The sequence below is a fragment of the Gadus macrocephalus genome, chromosome 22 (genome assembly GCF_031168955.1).
Source record: "Gadus macrocephalus chromosome 22, ASM3116895v1".
Classification (NCBI taxonomy): Eukaryota; Metazoa; Chordata; class Actinopteri; order Gadiformes; family Gadidae; genus Gadus; species Gadus macrocephalus.
In genome coordinates this window covers 18,055,822-18,071,480 of record NC_082403.1, presented here as the reverse complement: position 1 = coordinate 18,071,480, position 15,659 = coordinate 18,055,822, and the positions used below count along the sequence as shown (strand labels likewise).

The 15,659-nt window shown below is 41.5% G+C and overlaps 1 protein-coding gene across 2 annotated transcripts; it reads right to left on the bottom strand.

Moving 5' to 3' along the window:
- Window positions 1-31: 31 nt before the first annotated feature.
- On the bottom strand, window positions 32-9,083 carry sgo1 (shugoshin 1). Of its 2 annotated transcripts, none has more exons than XM_060042900.1 (10): window positions 8,931-9,083; window positions 8,616-8,753; window positions 4,797-5,011; window positions 4,531-4,583; window positions 4,366-4,427; window positions 3,334-4,227; window positions 2,934-3,065; window positions 2,399-2,563; window positions 1,132-1,309; window positions 32-483 (listed from the first exon to the last, which is right to left on the bottom strand). In XM_060042900.1, exons 2-10 carry the CDS (start codon window positions 8,749-8,751, stop codon window positions 327-329), a joined length of 1,992 nt encoding a protein of 663 aa, XP_059898883.1. In that variant the 5' UTR covers window positions 8,752-8,753; window positions 8,931-9,083; the 3' UTR covers window positions 32-326. The 2 variants fall into 2 exon arrangements, with proteins under 2 accessions (XP_059898883.1, XP_059898884.1); XM_060042901.1 differs by having other exon boundaries at window positions 1,132-1,240; window positions 8,931-9,066.
- Between the last annotated feature and the right edge of the window lie 6,576 nt (window positions 9,084-15,659).

The following is a 15,659-nucleotide window of genomic DNA, read 5'->3' as shown; positions in this document are numbered from 1 at the left end:
ATTTAGATAATGGGGATCGTATTGCCTTACATGTATATATAATCTCAATGTTTATTATCATTAAAAATCAAAAAACAAATGTTAAATGAAATGAAGACATCGACGATAAAAGGCTCAAGTTAGGGATTCTGACGCTCCCATTAGTTAAGGCCCACATGAAGTTCAAGGTCACAGAAACCATTTACAAAAGAAATGACCTAAAAAAGTACAATTCACTACGTTTTTGGTTGGAAAAGTAGTTTCAGTTTCTAATCACAATAATCCCGCCTGCTCCAAATCACATAAAAACATTGCTCATAAAATCAACAAGCGCAGATCCGGAAGCATCAGCGGCATCCCACAAAGGACTCGTTGTACTTGAGCAGCGGCTGCTGGCTCTTCCTGGACGCCCCCTTCACAGACCGCCGGGCCCCTGGGCTCGGCTTGAAGATCGGGGACCGCAGGAACTGCAGGTCTGTGTGCTTGTCACCGCGTCTCAGTTTCCTGGCAGGAATCGAAAAACGCATCAACAACCCGATGTGGTCGGTGTTAATACAGGATGTGTTAACACGCAACTGACATTTTAGATTTTATTTTCTTAGCTTTACTTGAGCTTTTTGTATGCATTGTCCCTAATGTGCATTTAAGTAGCAAGTCGATGCCCCTTGCCTCGTCACAAGAATTTCAATGGACCCAATTATAAGCACACAACAGCACCATTCAACCACAAACCTGTTTACAAGACACCGATTGGTGGGAATAAACAGGATTTGTGGAAACAGATATTTAACATAAATGCTCTAGGCATCCAAGAATGGGAAACCCCCTGTAACTGCAACGTCTAGACCCACTGTGGTCAAAGTGGGGTACGCGTACCCTGGCGATACGCTGAAGGATTTAAGGGCACCCATGGAACCTAACCAAATACCCGTTGCCTTCATCTGTTTAAACTTTTGTTTCTTACTGGTCGTAGTAGATACTTATACGTCACTGTTATTGGACCCTAAAGTGTTCTGATCTAATCTCCAATATCTCATTTCCATTTGAGAATTGAGGTATATTGTTTATTTCGATATCTAATGCCACAATAACAGCACACATATCTAAAAAGGCATCTCAATCAGTGCTGCGATCTACGTGGGCACTACTCACGCGCCGAGTGACGGCTCCTTGTAGTCCACCGTCAAGGTGCAGCGTCTCTTGAGGCTGGGTGTGGAGCCGTCGGAGGGGCGGGACCCCGCTCCTGGGACCTTCAAATAGGCTGTGGGGGACATGTTGGTCACATCACACAGACTCAAGCCCCGCCCCACTGACTTCACACCAAACCCACCTGCAGGTGAAGAGGTGAACGAGAAAGAGAGGAAGGGGTGTTCATTAGGATGTACTCATGTACAAGGGAAGTGGAGGGAAGTTTGTGCACTGAGAAAAAACACACAGACAAAGCTTTGAAAGGACAAATGGAATGCCTACACCTGTGCAGAATAAACAGCAAAGATATATGGCTATCAATCTTGTGTAAAATGTATCGGCAATTCTCTCAGTTTGCAAAGATCAGATTAGATTCTTTAGCCATGGCAGGTAAAAAAGTAAAACCTCAAATGATCTTAAAGGTACCATGGCATGATTATTATGAGTTCCCCTAGCCTGCTTATGGTCCCCCATTGGCTAGAGATGACGTTAGGTGTAAAACGAGCTCTAGGTATCATGCTCCGCCTTTGAAAAATGAAAGCTCAGACCCTCCGATTTCGAATTTAGCCCAATATGTCGTCATATGGGGCCACGTTACCTCCCCTTTCTCTGCCCCGGGGAATTTGGCCTGCCAAGGAGCTACGACGTACAAGCACCAAGTGTGTGTGTGTTTTGTTGAAGGGGACTTTTTTTTTGTGTGGACCAGTGGACGAGCAGCTCCGGCGGGGGGAACTCGGCGTGATAATATATATTATATGATATCTATGTATAATATGATATTATTCAAATATAGAGCTCAAGGACTCCCGCCGGAGCACACGGAGTGTTCTAGATATTTACAGAACACGGCCACAAGCTGGGTGCGCCTCGCCATTGCGTTACATCTACTGTAAACACGAGCGCAGCGTGGGCGCAAGCTGCTCAGGGCCACACCTCCACCTTGACCCGCCTCTAAAAAACGGCACGCATGTGGAAAGCTCATTGTGGGACTGGCTTGTAGTGTCTGTAATTCTGCACCAAGGCTGAATTTATTGAACGTCTTCAAGTACTGTATTAGGGGCCCACTAACACCTATATAAAAGCATCCATAAAGAAGCATGCCATGGGACCTTTAATATTGAACCCTGTTTCAGACGACCAAAGCGTTTGGAAACTGAAACACTGCCCTACACCCAGATGACACCCTACACCCCCCAGGGTGCCAAGGAGGGGGGGGGGGTGGGGGGCTTACGTTTCTTGCATATGTTGGTGGTCTTCCGGGGGCGTTTGCTGGGTAAGGCGGGGGTCGTGGGGTCCGAAGAAGAAGGGTCCATGGAGATGGACAGGACGCTGTCTATCCTCATCATCTCAGCCTTCAGGCCTGGCGTCACCACCAGCACGCCCACCTGCTGGAGCTCTGCACACACACACAGACACACACACACGCACACACACGAACACACACACACACGCACACACGCTAACGTTAAAAGCGTTAAAAAATATATATATACGTGCTATGCAAATTCAATGCATTATTATTATTAACGTTGCTCTGAGGAGTGCTATGGGAGTTCTTCATAAGTTGGCTTGACTGAGGTCACCAGAGTCAACCAAATTAAATTTTTCCTTTAAATTCCTTTTTTATTCTTATTTGCTTGTACTGATGTTGCGGTTATGCCTCAATTTCCCTGAAGGGATGATCACACATCCATCCATCAGTGAGGATGTTAACCAGTAGAGGTGCCCTCAGGAAACAAAGGACAGGCCTATTCCTCGAGACTAACCTGATGGGCTTTCCTGGTTGGCCGTTTTTGGGGCGGGGCTTCTGGAGGACATCCAATCAGGGGATTCAGGGCAAGGAGGCGCCTTACTCTCTTGCACCATAGCCGTATTTTCTGTTTCCTTGTCTCTAAAGACTTTATACACACACACACACACACACACACACACACCATATGTACATCGAAGTTAGTGACTAACTCTATAGATCAACATCCTAATACAACAAAACACAAACAAGCCTGAATACCATTTTATTAGGAAGGCACTAAGTATTGAGTTTGCGTTTTATTGTTTTAGCTCTACTTGGACATTCTTTTCACTGTACAGCACTTTGAGATTGTGTAAATGAAATCGCTTTATAAACAAAATGAACAATTATTGTTATTATTCTGAAATGCTCACCGGACACTTCCTGTTGTGGGTGGAGGACCACCCTGGTGACCCTTCTCCCCCTGCGCCCAGGCAGCGTCCTGCTCTTCTCTGGGGAGCTGCGTTTCCTCCGGCCCCTCCGAGGGACGTACAGCTCCCCCTCCGACTCAGGCGAGGACAGGGGGGGCTCCCCCGTGGGGGATTCCCCTGGGGTACCTGCGTGTGGCGTCGTCAGCGGGCTCTCTCCTTCCCCGTCTCTGTGGACGGCCGTCTCGGCCTGTGCCGCCTCGGCCTTGGCCTTGAACGGGGTGAGGTGGACCGCCTCCTCGCAGTCGAAGTCGAACGTGTCGTTAAAGCCCAGTGAGGTGTTGAGATTGTCGGCCGGCGGCCCCTGTGCGGCCGGGGGCCTGGCTGAGCGGTCCCGACTCTTGGAGCGGGTTCTGCTGACCTTGGTGTTCTCCCAGGGTTTCTTCAAAGGGGCCCGCTCCCCCTTGCGAGATCTCTCGGTGTTCCGCGCGGCGGGTTCTTGTTTGACCCGCTGTGGCTGTTGCTGCTGGGGGTGTTTCTTGCGAGGCTGCGGCTGGTGTGTGGATTTAGCAGGGAACGGCCCGGGGGTGGAGTGCTGGATCCGATCGGAGCCGATAGGGTCGGCGGGCCCTGCTGTCGCTCCTCCTGGAGGTGATGCTCTTGGGTTCTGTGCGCTACAGTCACTGTGTATGGGGCTCGCCGTCAACAGCCCCCCCGCCACCAGCATACCCTCCGCCACTGTGTCCACAGAGCCCCCAGGTTTGCTGAACGAGCGCCGCTGCTGGGTCTGCTGGGAGCGTCTCCGGGTGCAGCTCTCCGCTCTCCGGCGCCTCACGCCCACAGTGGAGGGCAGGGTGAAGACGAAGGCACTCTCCCCGGCCTCTTCAGGTGCCGGGGGTCCTGGACACATCCGTGTTATTACTCGTGTTGCCAGACAGACATTGCAATGGTTGTCATTTATATTAACTTTTTTACATTAAGTGTCAAATTAAAAGCTGTGTGAGGTCCCTTAAATTGTATTACTAGTTTTGTGAATACCTTGAATTACAGCTGGCTTTTCTTCTGATACAGGGGATTTGTGAGAGGTAATCTGTGTTTGCCTGAAATATGGTAAAAAGAACAAGTATTACATGACTAAAGTCAGTATATGATAAAGAATTATAATTGTTATTGATGATTAATTATTTCAGTTGTGACTTTTACCTTGACAATTCCAAAGGATTGTGGGAGGCAGCTTCAATAGAAGTGGAGTCACACTAAAAGAAAAAGAAGAGAATGGAATTCAGGAAGGAATTACAAACACATAGAACCGAACTCAACGTTCTTCCATTGTAACACATTAGGATCAGGCAACAGCTGCTGAGACCTCATATACCCCTGACCTTGGAGGACTAACGTACTTACTAACTAACATGAATGCCTTGCTCTTCTAGGACTAGGAGGCATCAAAACACCAAAGACTCGCTCACCTTCCTTGCCGTGGCGTCCTGGTCCGTGAGTTCCTGGTCCCGGAGCCTCCTCTTGAGCAGCAAGAGGTGGAGGAACAGCGCCTGCTGCTCCCTCTTCAGCTGCAAGACCACCCCGTAGGCCTGCCTCAGCTTCTCCTTTTCCGCCTGCAGGGCCAGCGCCAGCGCTGTGTTGTTCTGCTGCACCCCCTGAAGGATGCTGCCGCTCGAGTTACACACTGATGGACCAAGGAAGATCCGGTAGTTTAATGTTTTATTTTACTTTGGTTGGGCAGCATATTATACAGGAGCAGTTTGATTTGAATAAATATACGGATGTCATGTTTTACATTTAAACTAAACTAAACTGTAGCTTATTAGGCCAAATAAACTCTCTGCTTGAGACCGTGGTGAAGTTAGTTTGATGTTGGCTATTCAACAGATATTCAGATATTCATTTCCTATGGAAAATTGCTTTTTGCTCAATAGCTTCCGAGTTATGGGACCTAGACACCCCAGACCAATGCCGACCTGTCCTGCTATGTGGTACTAACAAAATACACCTCACTAAAAATTCATATTTTGCACCTCCTATTTTATTTAAATATTTTAAGAATCCCATACATTTCCTTTGGAAAACGGCTTTTTGCTCAATAGCTTCCTAGTTATGGGACCCAGACCGATGTAAATCTGTTCTGCTAAGTAGCACTAATAAGACACACCACACTATATGTCTTGCACGCCATTTTCCCAAAATTGCAATGTGCCTACTGTCCTTATCAGTTGCACATAACTCCTGTCTTGGCCCAACTTCACTGGTTACCTATCAAATTTAGAATGGATTTGCAAGTTTTGCTTTTTGTTTTTAAAGCCCTTAATGGGTTGGCACCCCATTATTTAAGCGACCTACTAAGTCCTTACTGTCATTCTAGGCCTTTAAGATTTTCCTCTCATTAACTACTAGGCTATCTGTCCCAAACTCTTGCCTAAAAACCAAAGTTGATAGGGCTTTCTTTCCCCGCCTCTGGAATAACCTCCCTATACATAGAGTGGCGAAGTCACACCCCTTCCGGTAGAGCCCATGGGACCTATAAGATCGAAAAACATGAATGGGTTCCAATGGAGAGAAAGTAATTGTCAGTCTTTATATATTTTTTTCAGTCTAGGATAAAAGCATCGAAAGAGGTGAAAACCATTCGAAGAGTTCGACCGTTTATTGTGCGATTGTACAGTTAAAGGCTGTAGCGAAAAACACAATGAGAAAGACTACATGTCTCGTATGTGCCGTCACGCTCCTTGCGACTGGCGTGGACAAGACAGACAATCTCCCCATCGCCATAACTGAAACCCTCCACATGCCAACTTATAATGGTTTTCACCTCTTTCGATGCTTTTATCCTTCCCTTGGAAAAAAACTAACATTATCAAATTTGTGGTAGAAATGGATCATTCTGAGGCTTGTGAAGGACCAGTATGTTGACTCGTATAGTAAGGCCAAATTACTCAAAATGGCTAAGTTACCATAGATGCAGAACATTACATACAGTAATGTATATAGAAAAAAAAACACGTACTTCGGGAACCTGCTGGAAGAACACTTTATCTTTATTATTTAAATTAGTAAAACTCTCAGGGTTTTTTATAATATACACTGAACTGATAAATTTGGTTCGGGAGAAGAGATAAAAGCCCGCCTACACTGTAAACTGATTGGTTGACTTACCGATCCAGGCCAATCAGGAGGCGCCTGAGGCTCACGTGCACACTGCCTCATGCACAGTTTCTAGATCCCTCTCTGTTGTGCTGCACGCTCGCTACACAGATGCGAACACGGTTAGGAGCACGTCTGTCTCCTGTGCGCGGTCTTGCTCGCTCGCTCTCCATTCCGGGAGATTTTAAGTAATTTAAAATTTTCGACAAGGAGGCGCTGGGTTGAAACAAGGAGGCGCAGCGCCCCTCTTTCCCGGTTTAGATTAACTAATAATTTAAAGACCTATCTTTTTTCCCTGGCCTTTAACATTCATTCATTTCCATTTGGTTGTTATTTTATTTTCTTCATCAGCATTATTCATTCACCCCCTACCTACCCCAACCCCACCATTGTCTTTGTTTGATCTTTATTTTATCAACTGCATCACCAGTATCATCAGCCTAGTAGTATTTCTTCACCTAGTCAATAATCATATTCAGATCATTATTCCTTTGACATAAATTCTTATCTTTGTTATTCATTTGATGTTTTTTTTTTTTATCTTTTCTATTTAGCACTATTCTATTCATTCACTTATTTTCACTTTTAATTAATTATTTGTATTTTATTATCTTCTATATATTTTAATTGTATTTTATTTTGTGTGCACTTTGGGTCAATTTAAAATTGTGTTGAATGTGTTATATAAATAAACCTGACATGTCTTGACTTCTCTATTGTATTGCACTGTTCTCACATACTCATAATCACGTGCATGGGCTCTTTTGAAAGCTGAGACTCTGTAGATCAGATTATAACAGACACAATAACTGTGTCTAGTACACAGTTTAAACATTTTAGTAATATGGGTAATATAGGATAGTTGTGATATTAGAAGCACCACTGAGCCCTAGCCCCATATGTCTTTGTCAAAGTAGATCAATATAGAATGATAAATTACATTTTGACAAATGTAAATGTAAAAGTATGTCAATTTTTCTCATTGTATTTTTGAAGATAGTGGAAAAAAAGGCCTGTTCACCGACAATCCATACTGTAATCAAATAAGAACCCCTTTGAGTACAAGCACAAGTAAGGTCTTAAATTAATGGTAGTCATCTGTGGAGGGGGGCATATCAGCATATATCAGTCATTGTAACTCACACCATACAGTTTGACATGGAATGCTGAGTACCTTTCGAATCCTGAGCCTCACAGGTTTCCAATGGTGTATGAGATGTCAATATTACATGAAGTATATAGTCTACCATTGACTTAATACACCCCACCACTCTCAGCTCTCTCCCCCCAAGTGTACCGAGTTGGGCACTGCAAGGCAACTGGTTTTGCACCTCCTATTTTAATGTTTTCATAGTGCCTCTTTAAAGACAAACCATTCATTTAATATTGAAAATGGCTTTTTGTTCAATATTGTTGCATCCAGCGTAGGCACAGTTCCGGGCTTTTGTAGCCCCATAATGCATCGTCTAAATGTTCTTTGGGCAAGTCCCCATAATGAAATGATCACTGAAATACAGAAACAAAATGCTGAATGGAAAAATACTTTGTTCCATTCCAATGCTCCTGCTGGTGCCCCTGGTGGAAGATAAAGCCAAAATCTGTTTTCTGATATCTGGAAGAAGGGGGTTATTTAAATATTGTAAATGAAATAGTAGGTGCAAAAAAGTACAATTAATGAATAAATTAACCAAAAAATACACATATACAAGAAGGGCTCTGCATTTTTCTGCAATAAAATTGCAATAAAATTGTAGTGGGAAAACATAGAATAAGGTGTGTTTGATTAGTATATCATAGCAAAATAGTTCTGCATTGGTCTGGGGTGTTTAGTGTTTGAGTGAGGTGTGTCTTGTTAGTATTACATAGAAAGACAAGTCTGCATTAGTCTGGGTCCAATAACTCAGAAGCTATTGAGCAAAAAGCAATTTTCCATAGGAAATGAATATCCGAAAATCTGTCGAATATGCAACATCAAACTAACTTCACCACGGTCTGCTTGAGCATATGCAATGAGCTGCAATACATTCTGGTATATTGCAATAAACGCATTCCTATATACTTGTTATTAACGTAATACTGCTGTAACATCAACCGAACATACGATCATTGTCTATTGAGTGGTCGTCCCTCACCATTTGTCTTGTTAATCCTCTTTCCTCTTGGGGCTGAGGCACCAGCCAGCCGTTTGGTCCTCTTATCCCTCATCTTCTCTTTAATGTCGTCCAGACTTTGCTTGAAGGATTTCTTCTGCCCCCTTTCCCTCGCCATATCTTATGATAATGACAATGATAATATAGATCAGTGGTGGTGATCCTCAGGAGGAGGCCTAGAGACCCACAGGGTTAGGGCTAGGTTTCATGTTAACGCTAGCATGCTGGATTTAACTTAACCGCCGACCAACTCTGTCTAATAAAGGCTCCTTAACTTCAACAGCAAACAGACCGTACCTGTTTTATGTTGTCATGAATAATATCCAAATTCGTTTAGAAGGTAAATAAGATAAAGAAGTAGCGTGTTTCAGTTATGCTTCCGTTTTTCTCTGTTGCTTCACATTCAAATTGTCCGCTGCGACTGATGATTGGCACACAGCAAAGTGTTACGTCACTTCCCCTGTACTGACCGACGATGGCCACGAGATGGAGCCAAATACTATTTATTCTACTATATATAATACTATATATAATATAATATATTATAATATATTATACTATATGTAATACTATATACTATACTATATAGTATGCTATATAATATACTATATATAATACAATATACTATAGTCACTATATATTATAGTGCATATATCATACTATATATTATACTATATAGAATACTACATACTATACTATATATTATACTATATATTATACTGTATATAATACTGTGTATAATACTATTTATTATACTAAATATTATACTAGATATTATACTATGCATAATGCTATGTATAATATTAGATATTATACAATATATTATACTAGATATATTATACTAGATATTATACTATATATAATACAATTTAATACTAGATATTATACTAGATAACTATTCATAAATGCATAACTTAAATATCTGTTAACTAATAAGGCATAATGGAATTCTTAAAAAGTTTAACCAAAATAGAGAGAACGATGGATGAGTGGATGGAAGGATAGATGGACCGATAAACAGATAGATTGATAGACAAATAGATAGAAGGACAGACAGACAGACAGACAGACAGACAGACAGACAGACAGACAGACAGACAGACAGACAGACAGACAGACAGACAGACAGACAGACAGACAGACAGACAGACAGACAGACAGACAGACAGACAGACAGATAGAAAGATTGACAGATATGTATGTGCTGGGCTGTCATCTCAAAGGACTTCAGAGTCCTATCCCCTCTAAAGGTTGAGGACGACCCCACATTTGTGGGGGTAAAAAAACATTGAGAAGGAATTGAAACCTTGATTCACATAATCAAGTTAACTTAATCACATTGAATTATCAACATTAACATTCTTATATGTCACCAACCATCCAAAAATGATGACTGACACTGGCATTGGCAATAACCTTTGTCAAATCACGATAGCAACTGGGTGACCCACAGAGAGTTACATCCAGAAAAGTGTCTCCTTAGCCAGCTTGTCCTGGGACTCCGCTGGCCCACACACAACAACCACTACATCAGGCAAAACCAAATGATCAGAATACAAAAGGAAAACTATTTGGCACGTTGGAAAGAGAACACCAAAATCCAGATTCAGTTTGCATGCTTGTCCCTTAACAGAGAATACACAGTTGCAGAATACCTGAACACCGTGACCGACCTAGTTGTGATGAGAGAAGGACCTCAAACTCCCCATAAGTAGACTAATCTCCCTCGACTGACATTTTCCACAATGATTGCCCTATTGCACGCATCCTCCATATTGTAAATACTGAATATCTTTAATGTATCTGTTAATAGGAGATACTTCCATTTTTATAATATCCCACAATTTACTTTTTATATATCAAGTACTTAATATTCTCATATCGTGTGTAGGTTTTGTATGGAATGTTTTATACTTTGACCTCTTTATTGTTCATCTGCTTTGGCAATGTAAATGTTTGTTTCTCATGCCTATAAAGCTTTTGAGGGGTCCAAGCAGCTTAAAAGAAAACCCTTAATTCATTTGAGAAATGTTTGCTTGGAGCTTTCTGGATGTTGTGTGCTTATCAATAGACATTTTCACCATGTGAATGAGGCTACATTTCAGGTTTGTCAGTAGCTCAATGGGATAATGCCTTGTACTGGGGATGCTTAGTTTAAGAGTTCGAATTCCGATTAGACAATTATGAACATGACATTCGGCCATTGCTCTGCAGCCCAGTCACCTGAAAGCCAAGGCACAGTATGGCATTAAGGGAAACATCAACATATTTTCTTCATAATTATATGTCATATTTATATATCTTCCATTAATGTGTTCTTGACTTTTCATTTTGCTCAGACCCTGTTAATCACCGCTTGCGGTTATATTTTTAATTGAATTTAGTGCCCCTCAGTCACTGGATTCCATAAGTAGAGGTAGGGGAGCCATCAGCCAACACAGGCTCCTTATGGGGGGAAAAACATGGTGACACCCCAAGTGGTGGCTCAGAAGGATACAAAAAGACAGAGCGCAACTGTTCTGTCAGACAGACATACAGGAAGGTAAACACAGACATTGACGGATAGTCAAAGAGGCAGGCAGGTAGGTGTAGGTAGGCATACAGACAGACAGAAAGACAGAGAGACAGATGAGACACACAAAAAGGGATTGATTTCAATGTCAGAGTATAAAACAGAAGTCAGGTAATGAAAACGGACTTCCTACTACCTACTTCATTATGGATGAAGTCTATATTCTATATTCTCCAGAGACAAATGACACAAAGACAATATTGGCATAAATTCAGCAATTTCATTTCGCTACTCACAAACCGTTATAAATTGTTTATAATTATTGTTATTAGGTATTCTCAGAGTATCTGTTGATACCTATTGATATTATTATTATTAATAATAATAATAATAATAATGAAATGATTATTATTATTAGTGTTATTATCATTAAGATCCTGGCAGGTGAGCTCATGTCCTCAGTTGTTTCCAGATGAAGAGCATTAGGGTTTTTTTGTACCACAGGCTCCAGAGTACCAGACTCCTAATAACTCTTAATGAGTCCAAATCCAAATCGAGTGTAATGGAATAATAACAAAGAGGGTGTTGTCTCGGAAAATAGTGGGTTAGTGTTTGTAATGAGCTGGATATATGTTGAGACTGTGGGATGAGCCACAGCAAATGCCTGGCTCCTCCTCGTTCATATCACAACAACAGAGCATGCTTGTTAGGTAATCTCTGTTTCTGTGATTAATGATAGTTAAAGCCAAAATAAAATAAATGTATTTGTTTGTTTCCATCACAATACTTTTGGGTTAATATTCACAAGGTTGAGGATTTGGATCGTTTGAAGAGTTGTTCCAGTCCAGCCAATCACATAATCTCCAGGGCTCTAGATAGACAGCTCTGCGGGGGGGGGCATTGTACCTTCCAGCTATGCCTATGAAGAACCACATGGAGACATTTCTTTCGTCCTCTCTCTTTCTCTCTGTCTCTCCATTTCTCTTTCAGCTCAGTCCCCTGGCTGCTCCAACAGGCCCTCAAATGGACCAAACAGCAGCGACCTCAACAAACTATATGCCTTGAGTGCAACAACAGCAACAGAGCTACAGGGAACACTGTACAAACCTCTGGCCTACCCATCAAGGGAGAGAAGGGCCTGCACACAGCTCTCAATCAGGCATTCCCTTTGAAGCTTACACCTCAGCTCTCAGGGTGGGTGGCTGATTGACAGGAAGTATCGATGCAGATATGGCTGCCGTCCTTCCTCCTGTGGCAGGAGGTCACTACGGGGCCATCGCAGGCTTTGGAGGAACTGGAGATGCACATCACACAACTAGCAGCTTCCCCCTTACGGCTCGAGAGCACATCGCTACGTCGGCTAGAGGGAAACTTGGTTTAATGGCGGGGAGCCTACTGTTGGTTCCAGTACGATGTAGTAGCTGAGAGCTCTGGTGGGTGATGGTGAGCCTAAGGAATCAGAACATGGATGAATTTGCACCTGGAACTCCATAAGGCAAGGCAAGGCAAGGCAAGGCAAGGCAAGGCAAGGCAAGGCAAGGCAAGGCAAGGCAATTTTATTTGTATAGCACATTTCATACAACAATGGCAATTTAAAGTGCTTTACATAGAGCATAAGAAATACAAAACAGGGAGAATAGATAAGAGAATACAAATGAGCATAAAAGATAAACAGTAATAAAAATAGAGGGTATATAAAGATAAAAGATAAAAATAAATCAGAATATAGCTCAAAATAAAGGAGTGAATCAAAGTGCTAGTGTTGTAGTCGAAAATAAAAGAGTGAAACAAAGTGCTAGTGTTTAGTCGAAGGCACTGGAGAACATGAAGGTTTTAAGCCTGGTTTTGAAGGTACTTAGAGTTTCGGCTTGTTTTAGTTCATCAGGGAGTTTATTCCACTTGCACGAGGCAGAATAACTAAAAGCTGCTTCACCGTGTTTTGTTTTCACTCTTGGAGTGATTAATAGACTGGTCCCAGCTGACCTTATGGGTCTAGCTGGAGTATAAGGTGAAAGGAGGACTGACATGTATTTTGGCCCGAGACCATTTAGCGATTTATAGACTATTAGGAGTACTTTGAATTCAATCCTCTGACAGACTGGTAACCAGTGTAGAGATCTGAGAATAGGTGTAATATGTTCAATTTTTTTTGTTTTTGTTAGGACTCTAGCAGCAGCGTTTTGAACAAGTTGCAATTTACGAACAGCTCCTTTAGAAAGGCCTGTCAAAAGACCATTACAATAATCAAGCCTACTCGAAATAAATGCATGGATGAGCTTTTCAAGGTCTTGTTTAGACATGAAGCCTCTAATTCTTGCTATATTTTTCAGGTGATAGTAGGCTGATTTGGTTATTGAGTTTATGTGGCTGTTGAAATTTAGATCAGAGTCTAGAATTACACCAAGATTTCTAACCTGGTTTTTAGTTTGAAGAGAGAGAGAATCAAGGTAGGCACTGACTTTTGATCTTTTGTCATTTGCACCAAAGACAATTATCTCAGTTTTATCTTTGTTAAGCTGGAGGAAATTATGTCTCATCCAGCTGTTTATCTGTTCAATGCATTGACGGAGATTGTCGATGGGACTATAGTTGTTTGGTGACAGGGCTATATCAATTTGAGTGTCATCCGCATAGTTGTGGTACGCAATTTTGTTGTTTTTTAGAATGTGTCCTAATGGAAGCATGTAGAGATTGAATAGAAGAGGGCCCAGGATTGATCCTTGGGGAACTCCACATGTCATTTTAATTTGACTAGATACAAAATTGCAATGGAGACATAGTAGTTTCTGTACTGTAGATAGGATCTAAACCAATTTAAGACAGTGCCTGAAAGCCCAACCCAATTTTCGAGTCTGTCTATTAAAATATTATGGTCTACAGTATCAAAAGCAGCACTAAGATCTAGTAAAACTAAAACGGACATTTTTCCGGAATCTGTATTTAAACGGATGTCATTTAGGACTTTGATGAGGGCCGTTTCAGTGCTATGTAAGGGGCGAAAGCCTGATTGAAAGTTATCAAAGAGGTCATTTACGGTTAAATAGTTGCTGAGTTGTTGGTAAACAACTTTTTCAATTATTTTACCTATGACGGGTAAATTTGATATGGGTCTATAATTGTTAAGTGAAGATGGGTCTAGGCTGCTCTTTTTTAATAAAGGCTTAATAACTGCAGTTTTCAAGGTTTCAGGAAAATGTCCTGATAGGAGGGAATTATTGATTATTTGTATTAATTCACTCGCCAAGCAGCTAAAAATGTTCTTAAAAAAAAAACTTGTAGGTAAAACATCGAAGGCACAGGTGGAAGGTTTAAGATGTGATATGATTTCATCGAGAGTCTTATAGTCGATGGTGTTAAATTGTGTCATAGTTATTGTATTATCCTTTTCTGGGAACAAAGGTGACATGTTTTTCGTACCGGACAAGGCGGAGTTAATAACTTGTCTAATGCCTTCTATTTTATTGCTAAAAAAGGATGCAAACTCATTGCATTTATTAGTCGACAGGAGTTCCTTCCTGAGCAATTGAAGCTGGAGGATTTGTTAGCTTATCAACAGTGCTAAAAAGGAATGCGTGCATTATTGATGTTATTGTTTATGATCTTAGAGAAAAAGGATTCTCTGGCGCTTCTTATTACTGTATTATATATTTGAAGATTCTCTTTATAGATATCATAATGGACCTGGAGATTTGATTTTCTCCATCTGCGCTCTGCTTTGCGACACTTCCTTTTTTGTTCCTTTACAGCTGGAGCAGTTCTCCAGGGAGCTTTTTGCTTGCCCGAGATGGATTTAACCCTAATCGGCGCAATAGCATCAATAGCTTTTTGGATTTTGGAGTTGAAATCCTGTAGACGGTCATTGACTGAGGTTGAAATAGGAGTCGTAGTGGGTGCCAGGGAGATGGCCTCCATAAACAGTGCATTAGTATTTTCATTGAAATGTCGCTTTGTAATTGTTTCCGATAGGATTTGAGTAACCGGAGAGATAGACATATCAAAGAATATGCAAGAATGGTCAGATAAGGCAATGTCAGTTACAATAACATTAAAAATGTTTAGACCTTTGGTGATAATAAGGTCCAAAATGTGACCTCGATTATGAGTTGGATGTTTCACATGTTGTTGAAGGCCAAAAACATCCAACAAGGCCGAGAGTTCTTTGGCTCTCTTATCCTCTGATTTATCTACATGAATGTTAAAATCACCAGCAATAATTAAACTATCAAATTCAGTAGTAATAATAGAAAGAAATTCAGATAGTTCGTTGAAGAACATAGCAGAGTATTGAGGTGGTCTATATAAAATTATTAAAAGTATTCGAGGGGAGCATTTAAAAATGGCTGAAAGATATTCAAATGATAAAAATTCTCCAAATGATATCTGCTTGCAATTAAAACTATCCCTGAAAAAGGTGGCGACTCCACCTCCTTTCCTGTGTGTTCTTAAGGATGTTAATATGATTTGGAGGTAAACTGGAATGCAGAGATGATGGTTGGATCTTGTTTGGTTGCTAT

Excerpts from the sequence above, each read along its gene's own strand:
- sgo1 (XM_060042900.1), bottom strand. The coding sequence starts at position 8,751 with ATGGCGAGGGAAAGGGGGCAGAAGAAATCCTTCAAGCAAAGTCTGGAC. Across the intron at positions 4,228-4,365 it reads AAAGCCAGCTGTAATTCAAG|GACCCCCGGCACCTGAAGAG; the intron begins GTATTCACAAAA and ends GGATGTGTCCAG. Across the intron at positions 484-1,131 it reads AAGGAGCCGTCACTCGGCGC|GAAACTGAGACGCGGTGACA; the intron begins GTGAGTAGTGCC and ends GATTCCTGCCAG.